Genomic DNA, 23,640 nt, shown 5'->3' with positions numbered 1-23,640 from the left:
TTAGTTTACGTTATTAGAATTTATTGTTAACAACATGATCAACACATCATTGTCTGCATGCTTCATTCAGACAGTTGACAAACATTTGCATTTATATATTTACTGTTACACATAACAAGTAGCAAAGATAAAGCATGATGTATTTGATTGAAGAACAGGAATTACACAAGAGGATTCAAATGAGATAATTTGTTTGAAGGTTAAGTATTTGTGAATAAGATATCTGTCATGTCACTAAATATTAAAAGACCATGCTAAATAGACTTATCAATATTTAATGTCCAATATTTCCCCCCTTCATTTACTCTGAGGGGGTGTAGAAGTGATAATCACCTGTTAATTTAGATGTTTTCAGCAAAATCTTGAGATCTTCCCTGACACTTTCCTCCGCCTTTCTCCTGTGTTCAGGTGTGCACAGCTCCTTAACTCCTGCATCATTTTTAAACAAGTTGCTCACACTTTCAACCTCAGCACAGTTGCCATGGGCATACCCCGTCGTGCCGTTTCCTTCCAAACCAAACAACTCCACACATGATTTGCAAGGTTGCATTGGTGCTCCTTCCCCGTGGAGGCTATACGCCTTGCACGTTACATGCTCAGGCAGTTTGAAGGTACCATCAAAATATGGCTTCTTGTTCATATCTTGATTGAAACTCATCACTGCACCAGCAACATGACTGTCCCAGTTATCAGGAAGACAAGACGCAGCAATCATGATTTCCCTAGAAACCTTGCCAGAAGTGGACATGGAGACCCCGTAGTACCTGGCTGAGTTTGGGTTCTTCTGAGAGACGCAGATGGTGGAGGAGACCAGAGGAGCCCCCTTATGAAGTTTGAGATCTCTGATGATCTCTTGAAGCTTTTGTTTTATTTCATTTTCGTTCTCTCGTCCTTCCAGGAAAACAATCTGAAAATAATTTAGAAATGTTATCAAGCTGCTGTAATCCCTACAAGTACAGTAATTAAATATGTCATACTTCGTGTTTGAATATGTGCATAACACTCTTATATTTCAGGATGATTTAAGGGGGAAAAGCAACTATATAAATAGAAGAATTGACAAACTGTAATCTTACCATGTCGAGCAGACATGAGAATGGACTCCGCCTGGGTATTTGAGAGGAATAACGTTCAAAAGGCAGAGGGTAGTCGAGCTTCATCCTATCGTACATCTCGCTGTCATTCACAATCCTTTCCGGTGAAATTGTTGGTTCGTTGATCTTTCCCAAAAAGAAGATGCTGTGAAGAATCTGTCAAAAAATAGATTACATTTTCAATGTGTGTAACTCGAAAGCTCTATGAAAGATGCATTATGCCCAATAAACACATAATTTCAAAAGTTCATAAAAGCCACATCATACATACCTCATCTACGAACTGTCTAGTTTGATTATCACTGGAGACGTTCAGCTTCATCATTTTTTGGATAATCAGCAAAGCATTTCTTCTGAAATCCTTTGTCACCTCCAAAAAACGTTCTTCTCTATAATAATATATAGTCAGTATTAAATTGTTATCACACATTTTAAATTAGATGTCAGTATTGGTGTATGGTTCAGGTAATCACCTCTTCTTTTCAGCCTCAGCCTTAGCCCTCTTAGCCTCAGCATTCTAGGGAGAAATAACACACAACACATTCAACCATGATTATAAAACTTATACATTTCACTGACAACAGAAAGTAAATTAGCAATGTAGAATTTAATCTGAAATAAAATAAATATTTCAAATATTAGCAAAGGAAAGCAGTTAAAAGCAGCTACTCACCATTGTAGGTCAGGAGTAAATGAACGAAAATAAATGAATGAGGTCCTGCCTCGTGTTTTGAACTACCTACTAAACGGTTGCATTATGTAAAGGCGGGGCAAGGCAAGTTTATTTAAATAGCACCTTGCAACATAAGGCAATTCAAAGTGCTTTACAAAAATGAAAGACATTAAGAGCATTAAGAAACATATTATAAAATGGCATTTAAAAACACTCATTTAAAAGCAAAGATAATAAAACATGAATAACAAAGGTACATTAATTAAAGTTACAGTGCAGTGTGAGATACACACATCTGAAATGTTTCTGACTCTCAATCATTGCTAACTTTTTAGCAGAAATAGTTTTCTATGACCTCACTTTCTTTCTACTTTCTTTTTTAACTTGTCCTTTAGTTATTTCAAGTGTTTAATGCTAAACGAACCCCCCTTTGGAATATTCTATTCTGGCCCCATGTTACCTTTTAGAATCAAGATTTTCCCTTTCACATCAATTGTATTATGCAGATCTCAGGCTGTTAGAAATGCATGTTTCCCAAGGTCCTGTACTTTTTATTAATCAACACACTGTGATGGAAACTTCTGAAGCAATGGAGACAGGACTCAGAGAGACACAGGGAGAGCAGGAACTTTGATGGCAAACACTGATGGTTTATTTGGAGCTTCGGCCGGAGAATTCACAAGACATGTGCTGCAGACACGAGGTGACAGCGGTTGCCAAACCAATTCTGAAGATCTCTACCCCAAACCCATTTATTTAGCTGGTTCTGAGAGAATAATCAACATTGTGCATTACAAGATAAAGCAGGAGGAGCACTATAACAACTCTATCAGCTGACGCCAACAGGCGGGAACAGGGAGACAAAACACTGAGAGCAGCAGCCCAAGGTTGCAGGCCTGTGCTCAGCGAGGGCAGTACAAACTGATAAACTGGGTCAAAGTTATAGGCACAAAAATATTTCCCCAACAAGCAGACAATGTAGGTGCACATCCAACATATGTCCACCCTGTCATGGACAGATTTAAAGTAGAATATATACATTATCATTGCACAGTCATTAAAACATTGACACTTTCAGAAAGAGATTTGATCCCTTTCCTAATAACACACACACACACACACAAGTATTTTTGGGCACAAGTGACGTCACCGACTGACAATCACTTCACAAACAAGCTCTCAAAGTTTTGGACAGAAAACCTAAGCTATACCACCATTGCAAAATCCTGGACAAACATAACCTGCTCAGCTGGGAAAATCTTTTAAAAACACACTGATGCATGTCTCATTTTTAAGATTATAAACGGCAAGGCACCCCCACCACTCTGCACTTTTTATACAGCAGAAACATTCAAACAGCAGAACCACAAGGTCTGCCCTAAGAGGGGACTGTGTAGTCCCTCTTAGGTCCAGTTCCTTTGGTAAACATTGTTTCTCTGTGAGGGCATCAACACTTTGGAACACAATACCGATACAGATAAGGAATAACACCTCCTATCATACATTTAACCACTATCATAAGAACTGGCTTTTAAGCAATCAAAAATGTGAACACTTTTAACTGTATCATAGTATGATAGTATTTCATCTGTTTGCATGTTTGTCTGTTCCTATTTATTGTTGTACTGCTGTTCCTATTTATCTAGGTGCAGCCTCTCCCCAGGTGCAGCCTCTCCCCAGGTGCAGCCTCTCCCCAGGTGCAGCCTCTCCCCAGGTGCAGCCTCTCTCCAGGTGCAGCCTCTCCCCAGGTGCAGCCTCTCCCCAGGTGCTCCCAATCCCCAATCAGGGCCTCCATATAGGACCTGAGGAAGGCTGCAGTCGCTCTCTCCTTCTCCTCTGGCTGCATGTGTGCAGCATGTCTCTGTCTCTGTGTGAGGCCTGTGTTTTTGTGAAGTGTTAGGAGATGTGCTCCAGTTTGTTCGTGTATTGTTTATTTTGGTTTGCTTTGCAAGTTGGCTGGTGAGCCCTTTTTCTTTATCCATTAAAACCTCACTTTGTGGCTTTATAGCTCAGTTTCCTCTCCTTTTTTCTCTCTCCCGGTTATTTCATATGTTGTTACTTCCCTCTGGTTCCCCTAGCCCAGTAGGGAACGTAACAGTTGTACTGCTATTTATTGTTGTACTGCTGTTGTCTGTTGTATTCTATTTAATTATGTTTTTATTTCTCTAGTCTTGTTGTGGTTATTTAACATCTTGCCAAGGACAACAGTTGAAAATTCGCCTGCTGGTTAATACTGGCTCATTTACAGCAATGTAGATTAATGTGCACTGTCCTTTAAATAAATAAACAAGTAAGCAAGGACCTAGGGGCTTGTCACGAGCTTCTGGGAGGGACGGGCTGTGAGAAAAAAAGAGGAAGGGAGAGAGAGAGAGACAAATGAGCAAATGAGATCACTCAATACAGAAGAAACATGATAGTGACCCTAAATGCATGACCTTCATCTTTGTCCTGAAGCAGAGAAAAATATACTCACCCTTTATTGCAGCTGTGGCTTTGAGACATTCCATAAATGTGGCCTTGTTTTCTGTCACCAGTTCAAGATGTTCTTGATCCAGCCTCTTCCCCGTAGGGCTCTTCCACACTTCTTCCCAGTCTTCCTCGGTCTACACACAAAAGAAAATGTAAAAAAACTGTTGTCAGTGCCCACAGGTTATCGACTATCAGGTTCACATAGCTGTTTGTTCCCAGCTATTTTACTATAACTTCTCACCTTGTCTTTGAAGGCCTGCCCTTTGTAGTATCTCTTGGATCCTGGATAGCGTATTCCCTTTTCATCTACCTGCTTCATGTTTGAAGCCACCAAATGTAGCTCCTCTCCATCGTAGGCAAACAGCTTTCCGTCCTCACAGATCATTAGAACGAGCTGGTCCCATGGGCAGGAGGTCCCCTCCACTACACCTACAACCTGCATGCTTACTATCTCAGGAAGATAGAATTCTCCCCACTCATCCACTACGTCAGGCTTCCCTCTGTAAATGGTGTCTTCCAGGGGTCCTATCTTCAATTTGGCGCCAGCTGGTTTTTTTAATTCAAATATCTCGTGTCTCTCTTTGGACACACAATCTAAAACCTCTTTCAGGAAATATGGACCTGCAACACATGCCGAACAAAAGTTACATCACCGTTTTTATGAAATGTGAGGCAAAAAGAGTGTAGTCTAATCAACTACACAACCATTTCTCTTTAGTTCTACCTTATCTCACCTTTTCTCCCTTTTTTCCCAAACAGCAGATGTAATGACCTGAATGGAAGAGAAGACAACAAATGTTTCCCAATTAGTGGCTGCAAGTTAATCAGTGAGCTCCAGTCCATTTCTCCCAAAATATCTTTACTTTCCATGATTGTGATCCTAAGAGACTCTTGATTCAGCTACAGCTTCAGTACATGTTCAACAGCCATGAGGCTCAATGCCTGTGTGTCCTGAATTCTGTTTTTCAGTACCGATGTACACGAACCATCAGCCATCTTGAGACCTTGTCCGTCTCTTTTTTCACAAGGACTTCGAGCCGGTTAAAGTCATGGCTCATATACTCCTCCACACATCTCAGATTCATTTTCCCGGAGACACACAGACAATGTTTGCTCCGCCTTTGTGTCTGTGGCTCAGTGGTCTTGTCAATCAATCAAAGGGTTGGTGGTTTGATCTCCACCCCCTCAGGTCAACATGTTTGATTTTTTTCCTCAGGCAAGATATTGAACCCCAAATTGCTCCTGGTGGCCTGTTAATGGTGACTGTTTGAAGGGGCGAGTGCTGACATGTGTTTAAAACGCACTTTGAGTGGTCGCAAAGACTAAAAGATATGAAATCAGTCCATTTGTTACCTGCTCTTGCGTGGGAGTGTAGTATTCCATCTTTCCAGGTCTTCATGACACAGGGGAGGTTTTGTGATCCAGGTGATTGGCAACATCTGGAAATGGACTTTCTTTGAACGACATTCTTTACTCAAAACTCTTTTAGACGCTGTCACAATATTCTTGTTTCGATTTGATACGAAGGAACCGCAGATATACTATGTGATCTATAAGGATGAGCCATCCACCCTAAAGGGGAAACTCATTTTGGCCACTTGATTTCTCTGTTATCAACATTAGAAAATGACGAACATGACAAGCCACTTAGTCATCATGGTGTGAATCAACTACCTGCAGTCCTTCTAGTTTTACTACTTTATAATCCATGATACGCCTGAATGTGGCTGCTACCAAAACCACACAAGCAGAAATGATGAGATGCTGTGATTCCTAAAAATAAATCAGATTGACCATGCCATACTATTGACAATGTACAAGTAATGACATCATTATGAAGAGTAAACAAGCGAGTTGTTCTTACTTAATTTACAAATATGTAAAAAAATCCAGTAATGAAGTTACATTTTTTTTAAATGTTATTTATAACACAGCTTTTTATCCTCCAAATGACTCCAATGTTGATCCTGTTGCTCTTCCTGTTATCCACAGTTCCCATCTTTATCCTGCTTCTTCTTGTCTCTCGTCAGTGTTCAATCCAGTGCATCTTGTCTCTCCTCTTGAAGGTGTTCATGACGCAGTTAGTTTTGTGGTTCAGGTCTTATATGTGCATAGCAAAATTGCAAATCTTCTTTGAACCACATTCTTCACTCCAAACTCTCAAAGACACTTGAGGGTCTCTTAATGAAAAGGTGTTGAAGTCATTTTAAATTAAGGTTATAAATAGGTTCTGGCATTTTCTTTTATAGACACATTTTGCTTTTAATTGTGAAGTTGGAAGCATGTTGAAGTTGCTTTACATGTGACGTAGTTAATATTCAACATAGTTACAAGATTGACTGAAACAAGATAACAGGAAAGACTGCGTACCAAAGTAAGGTGTTGTCTGCCATTGTTGTTTTAACCCCCCCCCCCCACCCTTAACAGAAAATAAAAGTTCTTACTTGCTCTCCGGACTGCACTCCCCCCCAGCTTCCTGTTACAAGGAAAACAGAAAAATTGTTAACAGTGGTAAAAAATATCTAAATCAAAACCTTTACTCATTATAATAATAATAATAATAATAATGGATTTATTTTGTTAGTGCTTTTACAGGTGCTCAAAGTCGCTTTACAGAGATAGTGAAAAGAAAATAACAACAAATGAGTGAGTTTTTGTACGTTTTTTGACGTCCCGGGGGGGCCTGGTTGTACTATTACAGAATTTTCGGAAACACTATAATACACTATATCAACAGAGAGCATTGAATCTAATCAATAAAAATGTTATTAAAAAACAATAATGAACAATATAATAATAGTTATATTTAAACTTGTATTTATTATAAAGGATAAATAGCATTACAAAATGTTGGCTGAGCTGATAAGGTATAGCTTATCTAATATTGCATTTAATGTTGCAATATAAATGTGCAAATTTACAATTGTAATAGTCGGTTTCATTTAACAACATCTAACTAATTAATAAATGCATACTTCTTTTCCCATTAACATGTGGTACTCACTTTATTCGCAACTGGATCAAACTCCATTGTCGCTGTGGAGAACATTTTGGTGTACAGAAACGTTGTTAAAATAAATACATGAAATCTGAATGAGCACTTTTTTATGAAATAAGGACAATTGAAATTTCCCCAATTATTTTAATGAAAATATTTGTGGTTTATTTATTTCAATGTTAATAGTCTAAAATGTGTGTTTTAAATGTAACTTTAAAGATATTGTTTCCTAAAAACATATATATATATTAAATATTCAAAAGTTGATCCCTCACATTTCTTTATGTATTGAACAACAATTTCACAGATATTGGAAAGTATCCCAAAATGTTTGAGTCACAAAGACAGACAGATGTTTCAATAAATAAAACACATGATCATTTTATTAAGTCGAATCGTGTGGATTTTGCGAGAAATACTCGGTATGTATTTGTCCCTACGCTATACACCAGAAACCAGCAGGAACACATTTGCCTTCGCATTTCCTTTAAAGAGAGACCCAGACAACACCCTTTTCTCTTTGAGAATTTATATTCAGAATTGTATTCACATTTATAGCGACTTTAAACATCCCTGTTCCTGGTTTGAACAGGTTGCCACACCTTTGTTAAGCCACAGTGTTTTGGCTAGACATAAAAGGTTCATATATGTGGAGAGTAATCTTGCCGGAGAGCACTTCTTCCAAGGAAAAATAATATGTTCATATTAATCATAGACGCTACTTACGAAGGTATCCTTAGTTATACATATCTTATTATACATCCATGGTTAAAAGTAGTTTAACTTTTGGAACGCAGCAGTGTGGACCGCCTGTCAGGTGACGAGAACAACCAATCACAATCCCTCCTGTCTTCCCTAATAACATGTCTTCCGTATATTAAGAGTGTATTTATTTTACTGCAGGGCCAATGTTTGCCAGACTTTAAGATCTTTACAGTGTTTCGACTTTACAGGACATTTTATGAGCTATGATCTGTCATACGATCGAAATATCTTCTTGAAGCATTTTGGCTAAGTTAGAAAGACATTGATCAATACCTCAAACAAAACGTTCCCACGACACAAACGTTGTTTCTTAACCACCAACTAAGGTAGTAAAGGAGCTTCAACCTTATTTCTATCAAAACAATCCGATACACACCGAGATGCAGAACTTCTATCTGCAGGGACCGTCTACAAATTGTAACACTTCCCTGTCGAGATCTACCAAAACCATTTATCTTCTAACACTTCCCCTACTGGTTATACTAACTACATTAATACAATTAAAGAATAAAAAAATGTTGAAGGTATACATGCATTTGCTTTAAGGTTTATGAGATCACTCAATACAGAAGAAACATGATAGTGACCCTAAATGCATGACCATAATCTTTGCCCTGAAGCAGAGAAAAAGATACTCACCTTTTATTGCAGCTGTGGCTTTGAGATATTCCATAAATCTGTCCTTGTTTTCTGTCACCAGTTTAAGATGTTCTTGTTCCAGCCTCTTCCCCGTAGGTCTGTTCCGCACTTCTTCGCAGTCCTCCTTGGTCTACAAACGAAAGAAAATAGAAAAAAAACAGTTGTCAGTGCCCACAGGTTATCAACTATCAGGTACACAAAGCTGTTTGTTCCCAGCTATTTTACTATAACTTCTCACCATGTCTTTGAAGGCCTCCCCTTCGTAGTATGTCTTGGATCCTGGATAGATTATTCCCTTCTGACGTAGCTTCAGCAGGTTTGAAGCCACCCAATGTAGCTCCACTCCATCGTAGGCATACACCTCTCCGTCCTCACAGGTCATTAGAACGAGCTGGTCCGATGGGCAGGAGGTCCCCTCCACTACACCTACAACCTGCATGCTTACTTTCTCAGGAAGATAGAATTTCCCCCACCCATTCACTACGTCAGGCTTCTCACTGTAAATGGTGTCTTCCAGGGGTCCTATCTTCCATCTGGTGCAAGCTGTATTTTTAAATTCAAATATCTTGTGTCTATTCTTTTTGGACACACAATCTAAAACCTCTTTCAGGTAATCTGGACCTGCAACACATGCCGAAAAAAAGTTACATCACGGTTTTTATGATATGTGAGGCAAAAAGAGTGTAGTCTAATCAACTACACAACCATTTCTCTTTAGTTCTATCTTATCTTACCTGTTTTCCCTTTTTTCTGTGGGAACTGCAGACCTGCTGGCCTGAATGGAAGAAAAGACAAAAAATGTTCCCAATGAATGGCTGCAAGTTAATCAGAGAGCTCCAGTCCATTTCTCCCAAAATGTCTTTCCATGATTGTGATCCTAAGAGACTCTTGATTCAGCTACAGCTTCAGTACATGTTCAACAGCCATGAGGCTCAATGCCTGTGTGTCCTGAATTCTGTTTTTCAGTACCGATGTACACAAACCATCGGCCATCTTGAGACCTTGTCCGTCTCTTTTTTTCACCGGGACTTTGAGTTGGTTAAAGTCATGGCTCATATACTCCTCCACACATCTCGGATTCATTCTCCCGGAGACACACAGACAATGTTTGCTCCGCCTTTGTGTCTGTGGCTCAGTGGTCTTTTATCATTCAACGGTTTGGTTGTTTGATCTCCGCCCCTTCTGGTCAACATGTTTGATATTTTTTCTCAGGCAAGATACTGAACCCCACATTGCTCCTGGTGTCAAGGGTAATGGTGACTGTGTTTGAATGGGCGAGTACTGACATGTTTAAAACGCGATTTGAGTTGTTGCAAAGACTAGAAAATATGAAATCAGTCCATTTGTTACTTGCTCTTTACTCAAAACTCTTTTAGACGCTGTCACAATATTCTTGTTTCGATTCGATACGAAGGAACCGCAGATATACTACGTGATCTATAAGGATGAGCCATCCGCCCTAAAGGGGAAACTCATTTTGGCCACTTGATTTCTCTGTTATCAAAATTAGAAAATGACAAAAATGACAAGCCACTTAGTCATCATGGTGTGAATCAACTACCTGCAGTCCTTCTAGTTTTACTACTTTATAATCCATGATACGCCTGAATGTGGCTGCTACCAAAACCACACAAGCAGAAATTATGAGATGCTGTGATTCCTAAAAATAAATCAGATTGACCATGCCATACTATTGACAATGTACAAGTAATGACATCATTATGAAGAGTAAACAAGCGAGTTGTTCTTACTTAATTTACAAATATGTTAAATAATCCAGTAATAAAAAAAAGTTATTTATAACACCGTTTTTTATCCTCCAAATGACTCAGCCAATGTTGATCCTGTTGCTCTTCCTGTTATCCACAGTTCCCATCTTTATCCTGCTTCTTCTTGTCTCTCGTCAGTGTTCAATCCAGTGCATCTTGTCTCTCCTCTTGAAGGTGTTCATGACGCAGTTAAAGTTTTGTGGTTCAGGTCTTATATATGTGCATAGCAAAATTGCAAATCTTCTTTGAACCACATTCTTCACTCCAAACTCTCAAAGACACTTGAGGGTCTCTTAATGAAAAGGTGTAAGTCATTTTAAATTAAGGTTATAAATAGGTTCTGGCATTTTCTTTTATAGACACATTTTGCTTTTAATCGTGAAGTTGGAAGCATGTTGAAGTTACTTTTAGCTGCACTGCTCCCAGACTCTGCTCCCCGCACATCCGACAGTCAGACACAATCACCATATTCAAATCCCAATTAAAAACCCATCTGCCTACTCACTGTAGTGCTCCCCATTATATGTTTCATTTGTGTCCACTTGACTGTCTCCTCCATGATTTCCTGTTTGTGTTTTTATCATGTTTTGTTGCCTATTAGCGTTCTCTTTATTTTTTTAACAAATTGTACGGTGTCCTTGGGTGTCATGAAAGGCACCTAAAAATAAAATGTATTATTATTATTATTATTACTTTACATGTGACGTAGTTAATATTCAATATAGTTACAAGATTGACTGAAACAAGATAACAGTAAGGTGTTGTTTGCCATTGTTGTTTTAACCCCCCCCCCCCCTTAACAGAAAATAAAAGCTCTTACTTGCTCTCTGGACTGTACTCCACCCCAGCTTCCTGTTACAAGGGAAACACATTTTTTTATTGTTAACAGTAATACAATTTAAACATTTAAAAAAAACCTCTACTCATTATAACAATATGACAGAATTTGGACCTTTTTGAAAACACTATGAAATACACTATATCAACTAAGAGCATCTAATCAATAAAAAAATATATATAATATAATAATAGCAATATTTAAACTTGCTCATATTATAAAGGTTAAATAGCATTACAACATATTGGCTACTGAGCTAATTGGTAGAATACACAGCTTATCTAATATTGCATTTAAATGTTGCAATACAAATGTGCAATTTTACAATTTTAAAAGTAAGGTTAATTTTACAACATTTAACTAATTAATAAATGCCCTCTTTTTTCCATCAAGTAGTGGTACTTACTTTATAGACTGGTGCACAAACTGCCATTGTGACTGGGGGGTAAGTTTCGGAGTATCTGTGTAGAGAAACGTAGTTGTGAGATGAAGATTAAAAAAAAACTATTTTTAAATAAATAAGAAACAGCACTTTTTTATGAAATAAGGACAATTGAAATGTCCCCAATTATTTTAATGAAAATATTTTTTGCATAATTTCAATGTTAATATTCTAAAATGTGTGTTTTAAATGTAACTTTGAAATTATTGTTTCATAAAAACAAAAGTTGATCCCTCATATTTTGTATTGAATGTATTGAACAATAATTTCACAGATATTGGAAAGTATCCCAAAATGTTTGAGTAACACAGACAGACAGATGTTTCAATAAATAAAACACACACAAGTCGAATCGTTTGGATTTTTACGATAAATACTCGGTATGTATTGGTCCATACGCATTATATATATACACCAGCAACCAGCAGGAAAACCTTCGCCTTTCCATTAGAGACAGACACAGACTACATCCTTTTCTCTTTATTCACAGATCCTTTTTTAATTTGTGAAAATATTTTTGCGTATTTGCAGATCCGTTTCACATTTGCACATTCTTTTGTGAGTTTTCAAGTCTTTTGAATGCATTTGTGGAAGATGTTTTACTTTTACAAATCACACATTTACAAACAACTTATTTTTATGTTAACATAAATATTATTGAGACAAATCTAACCCCACAGTGACCTAATAACACATTTGGCACGGTTCTATCTCAATGTAATGTTAACCAGCCTAAACCTATATGCGTAAAACGCTCAAATAAAATAAAACAGTAACTCTTGATGTACATATTCTACGTTAATGTTAGCCTACACAATTGTTTTACAAAGACACCACAAACTGAAGTAAGCAAACAGAAAGTGAGAGATAAATCATACAAACGGAAATAATAGTTACCCAAAAAGTGGATTGAAGACGTTGATGTTTTCGAAATATTCACATTTATAGGATTATAGCAACTTTAAACCACTCCCCGTTCCTGGTTAGGTAACATGGTTGCCACGCCTGACACAGTGTTTTGGCTAGACATCAAAAGTTCATATATGAGGAGAGTAATGCTGCCCGAGAGCACTTCTTCCGAGGAAAAATAATATTTTCATATTAATCATATACGCCACTTATCCTTAGTTATAAATATCTTATTATACATCCATGGTCAAAAGTAGTTTAACTTTTGGAACGCAGCAGTGTGCACCGCCTGTCAGGTGACGAGAACAACCAATCACAATCCCTCCTGTCTTCCCTAATGACATGTCTTCGGTATAATATTTATATTACTGCAGGGTCAACGTTAGCCAGACTTCAAGAACTTTACAGTGTTTCGACTTTATCGGACATTTTATGAGCTATGATCTGTCTTACGATCGAAATATCTCCTCAATCCGTGAATCTACGGACCATTTGTTATTGTTTTTCTTTATTAAACAAGTAAATGGAAGAGCGTCTGAGAGGAACGGTGATAATATTATAAACAAGGTGAATTTAGCGATCACAACGAAAACGGCCAAGACACACATTGAGCCCGGAAACGAATGTTATTAAGGGCTGTAAATATAATAAGCCTATGTCTAAAATTGACAACATTGTTAGGAGATGTAAACTATACAACGATTCTGGACTGCGGTCAACTCAGCCGCCTCGAGTTTGTGTTTTCAAATCAGCTCTCTTTTTTTTCCTGCTACATTTGATGAGTGATACAAATATTTGTTACTACAAGTTCTTAATAAAACTGGCACTGTTGGACTCGGTACTAGTTCGACTGCTACCAGAAATAAAATGAAGTACTTTTACTGTGTAGGCTACTTTGTGAGTAATCCTCTGTCAAAGTCCCCTCCATAGGCTACATAATACATGTTTTTCTGCTATCTTTGATGAATGATAAAAATACAATTTTACCATTAGTTGAAATTGATACTGTTTGACTTTGTATTAGTTAACCTACTACTATCAATACATTGAAGTAGCCTACTTTTACTGTGTATTTTTTGAGAAAGTCCCCTGCTGAGAACAAAATCAAGCCACTTCTGATAAGTTTGATGAGGGAATTCTTTTTTGTTGCCTTCGTGTGATTGATCCTGTTGGACTTAGTACTACTGAAACTACTACTACTAAGTACTTTTACTGTGTACTTTTCCAGTAATCCTCTGTCAATGTCCCCTCCTGAGTACAAGAATGCATGTATTTTGTTTTGTTTGCACAGTATTGCATTACTGCTCTGGGGGAAATGTTTTAATTATAAGCTATAAAGGTGTATACCCCTATAGCGCTCAATAAGCCCATCTGATGACAGGTGGTTGTGAATATACCTGCTGCACTTTTCCTATTCTTGCCTTTAAAATATGGGAAATTATTCTGCGGACCACAGCACGCCTTCTGTCGTTGTTTGCTGTGAAAGAAACAGTCTGGCCTGTCAGAGGTAAAGGTGGCTTTGACACAAAAATGAATTAACACATTTTTTTATTTAAAGGTCTATTAGAGTATGGTGTGAATCAAGTATCTTAAGCTGCATACAAACACAAAAACATCTAGAGACAGCAACAACAATGTCAAGTTTCCTATAAACTTATCAAAAGGTTTACACATCTGGTTTATGTTAAACATAACCCAATGATTTACATTCAAACTCAGAATTACTTTTTCTCTGAAAGTATTTGTTTCAGTGGCAAAGAAGCATCACTAGATGGCAGCACCACCATGTTCAGTTAAAATCAGCTACCAGTCTATAATGGGTCCTATTCTAATAACTTCCAGGCTTCATATTTGTATTTATTGTCTCTACTGTGACATGTCTCCATGCTTTAATGTTCAAAAAGCTCTTTATTTTTCTCATATGCCCCTTTCACACCAACGCAACTCCGGTTCAAGCTCCGTGCTAGAGTTTTTCTGGTTCAGAACCGGTTCTTCGGTTTAGCGCCGGCTCTTTTCACACCGCTCAGAGCCCGACTGGTGCTGCCGCTGCTGCGTCATGACGTCACAGTTTACGTCGCTGAGTTTCTCCCCAACGCCGGAGCTCACCTCACAACAACAACGGGCCGGGGACTGCGTTGCTTTTAATCATACGAAGCCAGATTAAATTAAATAACGACTTCTCCAACCTTATACTTTTCTCCAGAGTGCCGTGGTTCATTGTTTATTAATGTGTTTCAGCGGCATTTACCGACCGCTGCAGTGCTGGCCGGCTGCTCTTCAACGGGAGTGTATTCTCCCGTTAGCTCCGGGTTAGCTCACACGGCTCTAAAGTATTCACTGTCTGACTGTCACACAAGCAGCTGATACATATCCCCAGTTCCCCTTAAGTGAATGTGTGTCAGTCTGAATTGACGCTGTTTGGCATCACAACGCTGTTATGAAAGTTTCTCTGGTATAACATGGGTGATGTTAGCATAGCAACCGAAGCTAAACTGACTACTTGCTAAGCAGTTTTCTACAGGCACTTTTTACCGACGTATTTTTCATTATGATTCTACTTGTGATAGTCGGACATGACAACCTGTGCAGCCCATGTATTGATTCCATCCGATAGCTGCTATAATAACAAACAAAACGTCTGCCTGCTCTCCACAATGATCAATAACAGCGAACGGATGGTCAAAGTAAGGTACAAATAAACAGAATCACACGAAGCCTGGTTAGTGTTGCCTGACTTTATAAAGTGTGTTTTTTTTAACAAGTGTGTGGTTGCGTTCTAGTCACTTTGCTCAGCACTACTGCTTGTTACAACTTTTATTTGCCGTACTCGCCTTAAGTGTTAGCTCAGGTTAATCTCGCCCCCCTCCGACGTAAGCGTGACGTATGCGGTTCTTGCTTCTAGACGGACAACTTTTTGGTGCTCGAAACGAACCGGATTCCGGAGCTATGACGCTGCTCCGCTGCGGTGTGAACAGGAAAACCCGGTGCTTTTCAAGCACCAGCACCGAACCGGCCCTGAAACACCGTTGGTGTGAAAGGGGTAATACTGCCTGTGCTGCAGCACCTATTTTCACCCTCTGTCTGAAACCAGAGCCCAGTCTGCTCTGATTGGTTAGCTGGTCGGCTCTGATGCCCCTTAGTCTATCAAATCTAAAGTGTCGGAGCGCAAGCCAATAGAAGCGCGAGTGTTACATCGTGATGTCATTATGTTATGGTAGTTAACAAAGGAGTCCAAAGGAGGCGTTTCAGGCAGGGGGAATGTGTGGGAGAGAAACTCTCTGGAGGGAACACAGGGAATTTAGCCTTTGCAGACCATTTACATGCACACAAACCTATATCACACTCTACAGGAAAGTGAAAACCCCAAATAGCATAATAGGGCCTCTTAAAGGCGTTTTCAGTTGCAGGATATATGTGAAGTCAGCAAACACTTGAAAGGGCTTATTGCCTGATCAGTCTGATTCAAGAAGGGTTCAGTTTTAATCATGAGCTCATGTTGAATAGAGAGAAGAAGTGTTTGATCTGATGAAATGCTTTGAGTATTCTCTCTCTGATTTGTTTGTCACTTCATGAGAATATACATGTAGTGGAAGAAATAAGTATTTGATCCCTTGCCGATTTTGCAAGTTTACCCACTCACAAAGAAAAGAACAGTCTATAATTTCAATGGTAGGTTTATTTGACTAATGAGAGACAGAATATCAAAAAGAATATCCAGAAATGAACATCATATAAGAGATATACATTAATTTGCATTTAATTGTGTGAAATAAGAATTTGATCCCCCTTGCAACCAGCAAGAACTCTGGCTCCAACAGACCGGTTACATAAGTCATTTTCCTTTAAGAAACTACTCCTGATATCAACTTGTTACCTGTATAAAAGACACCTGTCCACAGAATCAATCAATCAATCAATCAGATGCCAACCTCAACACTAAAGAGCTGTCTAAGGACCTCAGGGACAAGATTGTAGACCTGCACAAGGCTGGGATTGGCTACAAGACCATCAGAAAGCAGCTTGGTGAGAAGGAGACAACTGTTGCTGCCATTATTCAGACAAAATGAGCATCAATCGCCCTCGGTCTGGGGCTCCACACAATATCTGGCCCCGTGGGGTATTGATGATCATGAGAAAGGTGAGGGATCAGCCAGGAACTACACGGGAGGAACTTGTTAATGATCTCAAGGCAGCTGGGACCACAGTCACCAAGAAAACTATTGGTAACACGCTACATACCATAATGGATCAAATCCTGCAGCGCCTGAAGGCCCCCCTGCTGGAGAAGCCTCATGAAAGGCCCGTCTGAAATTTGACAATGAACATCTGAATAATAATGTCAATTTCTGGATTTCCGAAGATTTGCAGATAGAATCAGGAACAAAAAGATTCCCTAAAGCCAAACTGTTTCATCGTGTACTTTTCCAGTAATCCTCTGTCAATGTCCCCTCCTGAGTACAAGAATGCATGTATTTGGTTTTGTTTGCACAGTATTGCATTAATGCTCTGGGGGAAATATTTGTATTATAAGCTATAAAGGTGTATACCCCTATAGCGCTCAATAAGCCCATCTGATGACAGGTGGTTGTGAATATACCTGCTGCACTTTTCCTATTCTTCCCTTTAAATTAGTGGAAATGATTCTGCGGACCACAGCACGCCTTCTGTCGTTGTTTGCTGTGAAAGAAACAGTCTGGCCTGTCAGAGGTAAAGGTGGTAAAAGACTTTGACACAAAAATTAATTAACACATTTTTTTATTTAAAGGTCTATTAGAGTATGGTGTGAATCAAACCAGTATCTTAAGCTGCATATACAAACACAAAAACATCTAGAGACAGCAACAACAATGTAAAGTTTCCTATAAACGTATCAAAAGGTTTACACATCTGCTTTATGTTAAACATAACCCAATGATTTACATTCAAACTCAGATTCACTTTTTCTCTGAAAGTATTTGTTTCAGTGGCAAAGAAGCATCACTAGATGGCAGCACCACCATGTTCAGTTAAAATCAGCTACCAGTCTTTAAAGGTTCCTATTCTAATAACCTCCAGGGATCATATTTGTATTGTGTGTCTCTACTGTGACATGTCTCCATGCTTTAATGTTCAAAAAGCTCTTTATTTTCCTCATACTGCCTGTGCTGCAGCACCTCTTTTCACCCTCTGTCTGAAACCAGAGCCCAGTCTGCTCTGATTGGTCAGCTGGTCGGCTCTGATTCCCCTTAGTCTATCAAATCTAAAGTGTCGGAGCGCAAGCCAATAGAAGCGTGAGTGTTACATCGTGATGTCATTATGTTATGGTAGTTAACAAAGGAGTCCAACGGAGGTGTTTCATGCAGAGCAGTGATTCTCAAATGGGGGTACGCGGACCCCTAGGGGTACGTTGGGGTACTGCAGGGGGTACGTGAGATAAAAATTAATAAAAAGGTTAATTAAAAAAATACCATGCATGATTGCAAAAATAATCATAGTACAATAAGTTAAATAGAAAACACAATTTTATATAAAATATTCCTAGAACCACCAAGGGTTCAAGATCCGTTTTTGTGCATTTCTGGTGCTTAACTGGTTCTTCTCTGTTTTTGCAAGTGTGTGGTCACGTTCTAGTCACTTTGCTCAGCGCTACTGCTTGTTACAACTTTTATTTGCCGTACTCGCCATTAACTGTTATTGCTCAGGTTAATCTCGCCCCCCTCCGACGTAAGCGTGAAGTATTGGTAGCCTACTTGCCGGGCAGCACAGTGGGGCCAGCTAAGAACCGGGTTTCGGTACTGAGAGTCGGCTCCGGTGCGGTGGAAACAGGAAGAACCAGAGCTAAATCAGGCACTAGCCCGGAACCACGCTGAGCGGGAAGCCAGTTGCAATATTAGATTATAACAAATAGACATTGAAATGGTTCAAACGTAGCAGCACTACAGCAGGGAACGTGGACAACGGAGAAAAAAAGAAAGCCAAAATTGAGCCAACAAAATGCCGTCAATATCAGGAGGCGTATGCTTTGATGGGATTCACGGCAACAAACGGCAACCCGCCCCAGGCATTGTGTTTTTTCTGTGGGGAGAAACTAGCCAACAGCTCGATGAAACCAGCGCACCTCCAGAGACATCTCAGCACCAAACACCTGTGTCATGTTGGTAAGCCACCGGAGTTTTTCAAGAGAAAACTTGCTCAGTACAGATCCTCGCAAGAGATGATGCGAAAAGCCTCCACAACATCAGCCAAAGCACTGGAGGCATCGTATGCGGTGTCACTGCTCATCGCTAAAGCCAAAAAGCCGTACACGATCGCTAACGACCTATAACTCCTAAATAGTGTCATTGCAGTGTTATTACATAGTTTGTTTATAATTGCACATTTTTTCAGTTACAACGTTGTTGTTTTTTAACCCTTTCATGCATTGTGGTCACTACATTAGAGACTGCTAATTTAATGCTGTTTTCTTGTATATTCATGGGGTTTCGGATGGTATAGTTGCACATCAGGCACTACAGAGGATTTTATTATAATATTTGTGTATTGTATTTTATAGTTTTTGCATAATATATCATTTTGTTCATTGGTTTGTTAAACATATATTACTTAAAAATCTGTTTAAAAAAACATGCATACAAATGAAAATATCCTTAGTTTGTTGTAATTCATGCATGAAGGAGTTCATAAATCATACACTGATGGAACATCACTATATTGTAATTATTTGTATAGGCTTTTTCTATCAAAAATGTTCGGGGTCGGTCAGGGGGTACTTGGCTGAGAAAATGTTTCAAAGGGGGTACAATACTGAAAAAAGTTTGAGAAGCACTGATGCAGAGTGTGTGGGAGAGAAACTCTCTGGAGGGAACAAAGGGACTTTAGCCTTTACAGACCATTTACATGCACACAAAACCTATATCACACTTTACAGGAAAGTGAAAACCCCAAATAGCATAATAGGGCCTCTTAAAGGCTTTTTCAGTTGCAGGATATATGTGAAGTCAGCAAATACTTGAAAGGGCTTATTGCCTGATCAGTCTGATAAAAGAAGGGTTCAGTTTTAATCATGAGCTCATGTTGAATATAGAGAATAAGTGTTTGATCTGATGAAATGCTTTGAGTATTCTCTCTCTGATTTATTTGTCACTTCATGAGAATATACATGTAGTGGAAGAAATAAGTATTTGATCCCTTGCCGATTTTGCAAGTTCACCCACTTACAAAGAAATTAACAGTCTATAATTTCAATGGTAGATTTATTTTACTGATGAGAGACAGAATATCAAAAAGAATATCCAGAAATGTACATCATATAAGAGATATACATTCATTAGCATTTAATTGTGTGAAATAAGAATTTGATCCCCCTTGCAACCAGCAAGAATTCTGGCTCCCACAGACCGGTTACATAAGTCATTTTCCTTTAAGAAAGTACTCCTGATATGTAGTGGCAATTTCTTATGTTACCTTATATGGTAAAACCAAATGCAGCAGTTTCATGATGACACAGTGTCAGTTAATGTCCCTTGCTGGACCTATGTTTAACCTTTAACTGTGTCTGGGTGTCGGACACAGTGTCTTGAACAAGTTCCTGTTTTTTCGATTTAGCAATGCCCAGTTCCTGTTTCTCAAAAAGAGTAGTTCACAGTTCCTGTTTCTCAAAAAGAGCAGTTTACAGTTCCTGTTTCACCAAGAAGAACCGGTAACTGACCCACTCTGTTGTGCAACATGTACTATTGTAACCCTCAACTTGTTACCTGCAAGACACCTGTCCACAGAATCAATCAATCAGATTCCAACCTCAAGACTAAAGAGCTGTCTAAGGACCTCAGGGACACGATTATAGACCTACACAAGGCTGGGATTGGCTACAAGACCATCAGAAAGCAGCTTGGTGAGAAGGAGACAACTGTTGCTGTGATTATTCGGAAATAGAAGAAATACAAAATGAGCATCAATCGCCCTCGGTCTGGGGCTCCACACAAGATCTGGCCCCGTGGGGTATTGATGATCATGAGAAAGGTGAGGGATCAGCCAAGAACTACACGGGAGGAACTTGTTAATGATCTCAAGGCAGCTGGGACCACAGTCACCAAGAAAACTATTGGTTACACACTACACCATAATGGATCAAATCCTGCAGCGCCTGAAGGCCCCCCTGCTGGAGAAGCCTCATGAAAGGCCCGTCTGAAATTTGACAATGAACATCTGAATAATAATGTCAATTTCTGGATTTCCGATGATTTGCAGATACAATCAGGTACAAAAAGATTCCCTAAAGCCAAACTTTTTCATAGTGTACTTTTCCAGTAATCCTCTGTCAATGTCCCCTCCTGAGTACAAGAATGCATGTATTTGGTTTTGTTTGCACAGTATTGCATTAATGCTCTGGGGGAAATGTTTTAATTATAAGCTATACCCCTAGAGCGCTCAATAAGCCCATCTGGTGACAGGTGGTTGTGAATATACCTGCTGCACTTTTCCTATTCTTCCCTTTAAAATATGGGAAATGATTCTGCGGACCACAGCACGCCTTCTGTCGTTGTTTGCTGTGAAAGAAACAGTCTGGCCTGTCAGAGGTAAATGTGGTAAAAGACTTTGACACAAAAATTAATTGTATTTAAAGGTCTATTCGAGTATGGTGTGAATCAAACCAGTATCTTAAGGTGGGGCTCCACACAAGATCTGGCGCCGTGGGGTATTGATGATCATGAGAAAGGTGAGGGATCAGCCAAGAACTACACGGGAGGAACTTGTTAATGATCTCAAGGCAGCTGGGACCACAGTCACCAAGAAAACTATTGGTAACACACTACACCAGAATGGATCAAATCCTGCAGCGCCTGAAGGCCCCTTGCTGGAGAAGGCTCATGAAAGGCCCGTCTGAAATGTGACAATGAACATCTGAATGATTCAGAGAAGGCTTGGGAGAAGATCTTTGGCATCAACTCGATACCTCGTGTTTGGAGGAAGAGAGATGCTGACTATAACCCCCAGAACACCATGGGGCGGGCCGGGCAGTGGGCTGTGCGTTTGATCATCAGATCAAGGGGGTTGGTTGGGGAACTCCAGTTCGAAACCCGCTACCGCCGCCACTGCGTCAGGCCGTTGTGTCCTTGGGCAAGACACTTCACCCGAATGTGCTCCTGTGGGTATTGTCCACAGTACATGTATGATATTAATGTGTACTTGTAAAGCGCCTTGATGACTTCGAGGTGTGAAGATGGGCGGTGTGGCGCAGTGGGCTGTGATCATCAGATCAAGGGGGCGAAACCCGCTGTGTACTTGGGCAAGACACTTCACCTGAATTTGCTCCTGTGGGTATTGTCCACAGTCCATGACCATTACATGTATGATATGTATGTGTAATGTGTATCTGTAAAGCGCTTTGAGTCATTGAAAAGCGCTATAATAAAAAATATAAGGAATCCCCACCGTCAAGCCTGGAGGTGGAAACATTATGCTTTGGGGGTGTTTCTCTGCTAAGGGGACAGGACCACTTCCCTGCATCGAGGAGAGGATGGACGGGGCTATGTACCGTAAGATCTTGGCCGATAGCCTCCTTCCCTCAGCCAGGACTGGGTCCCATAGAAGATCTGTGGAGGGAGCTGAAGCTTCGAGAGGCCCAGCATCAGCTTCAAAAGCTTCATGATTTGGAGAGGATCTTCACAGAGGAGTGGACCAACATTCTTCCTGAGATGTTCACAGACCTGGAGACCAACTACAAGAAGAGTCTGACCTTTGTCTGTCCAACAAGGGTTTCTCCACCAAGTACTAAGACATGTGTTGCAAGGGGATCAAATACTTATTTCCCACAGTTAAATGCACATTTTATATTTTATATAATGTCCATTTATGGATTTTCTTTTCGATATTCTTACTTTCACTGTTAAAATAAACATACCATTAACTGTTCATTTCTTTGTAAGGGATCAAATATGTATTTCCTTCACTGTAGATACTTACTTACTTTCAATATGGACTGTACATACAGATGAAGCATAATAAGCAAACACTTTTTCCATTCTTACATCAGCTGTATTAAATATGATTTGTCCACTCATTTTCAGTATGTATGGAAACACATGCTTCTCTTTCTGCCTTTTGCTAAGACAGTATCTCATTTGTGTAAAAACCGTAAAAGTAGCTATAATCCCATAAACATATTGGATCAAATGACTATGTGTTATGCTCATGAATCTACAGAGAAATATCAATAACTTTGAGTTGTTCTCCTCAGCAGAAAAAAGCCTCACAAGAGTTTTGAATGAGATTTTAAAGATTGGTTTTGATGTGTTTCTCTGGATTCAAACATAATAACTTCAGATATACCTTTTAAGGTAATAAGATTGTCTAGGCTAAATCATAGGACTGTCCTTCAATAGTTGGTCAAACTGCATAAAACAAATGCCTTGGCTCAACAAAGAAAATCAACGCAACAGTTTGCATCGATGTTTATTGAGTTAAGACAACTTCTAATTGTCTTAAAGCAACAAAGTTATTTGAGTTAGGGGAGAAGGTTTTTCCTCTTCAATCAGAGGTGTTTTTAATTACCACTTACTTAATAATTGGTAGCATAAACACAAGTTTTTAAGTTGATTACTCAAAAGATTAAGTTGTTCCGACTAGTTTTACCACATGATTTAAAAGGAATTTTAAGTTGTATATACTTAATTACCATCATTGTGAACACACGTTTTTAAGTTGACAACCATTTATAAATTAAGTTGCTCCAAATATATTGTATTCAATAGTTATTTTTTTGCTTTTTCATGTTTTTGCCTTTAAAGAAAGAAATTAATTGATTCCACAACAAAAATATTAGGCAATTCACTTTTTATTTTGAACTGCAGTTGTTTATTTCAACACATGATGTTTCAATCAGGAGAGAATTCATTTAGTTTGAACATTTATTGACACATGCCATATGATAAGGTGCATGAACACCTGAAATCACAGCTGACTGCAGGAGAGAGGAGAACCATTTTATAGTTTGGTTGCAGCACGTTGATTGGCTGCTGGAGAATGAGGTGAAATGTACATGTAATAGGTTAAAGAGAACCCCTGT

At 39.1% G+C, this 23,640-nt stretch overlaps 3 protein-coding genes across 3 annotated transcripts in view; all 3 read right to left on the bottom strand.

Annotated features, from left to right (window-relative positions):
* On the bottom strand, positions 1 to 1,893 carry LOC117478149. The gene is made up of 5 exons (XM_034125066.1): positions 1,768 to 1,893; positions 1,568 to 1,611; positions 1,366 to 1,483; positions 1,077 to 1,250; positions 1 to 907 (listed from the first exon to the last, which is right to left on the bottom strand). Exons 1-5 carry the CDS (start codon positions 1,768 to 1,770, stop codon positions 302 to 304), a joined length of 945 nt encoding a protein of 314 aa, XP_033980957.1. The 5' UTR covers positions 1,771 to 1,893; the 3' UTR covers positions 1 to 301.
* Positions 1,894 to 2,489: 596 nt separating this feature from the next.
* The window catches only part of LOC117478151, a 36,633-nt gene continuing 15,482 nt past the window's right edge, over positions 2,490 to 23,640 (bottom strand). Inside the window, exon 8 of the mRNA XM_034125068.1 lies at positions 2,490 to 2,888. The gene's annotated coding sequence lies outside the window, so the exon portion shown is untranslated. The remainder of the gene's footprint in view (positions 2,889 to 23,640) is intronic.
* LOC117478147 lies at positions 3,756 to 12,603 on the bottom strand. The gene is made up of 12 exons (XM_034125064.1): positions 12,585 to 12,603; positions 11,652 to 11,706; positions 11,228 to 11,259; positions 9,373 to 9,413; positions 8,877 to 9,259; positions 8,639 to 8,768; positions 7,241 to 7,272; positions 6,681 to 6,712; positions 4,971 to 5,008; positions 4,478 to 4,857; positions 4,241 to 4,370; positions 3,756 to 4,104 (listed from the first exon to the last, which is right to left on the bottom strand). The coding sequence occupies exons 2-12, from the start codon at positions 11,676 to 11,678 to the stop codon at positions 4,070 to 4,072; spliced, it is 1,260 nt and encodes a 419-aa protein (XP_033980955.1). The 5' UTR covers positions 11,679 to 11,706; positions 12,585 to 12,603; the 3' UTR covers positions 3,756 to 4,069.

This window comes from Trematomus bernacchii, unplaced genomic scaffold, assembly GCF_902827165.1.
Source record: "Trematomus bernacchii unplaced genomic scaffold, fTreBer1.1, whole genome shotgun sequence".
Classification (NCBI taxonomy): domain Eukaryota; kingdom Metazoa; phylum Chordata; class Actinopteri; order Perciformes; family Nototheniidae; genus Trematomus; species Trematomus bernacchii.
The sequence above is the reverse complement of the archived record's forward strand: the minus strand, read 5'-3'. Positions and strand labels throughout refer to the sequence as shown.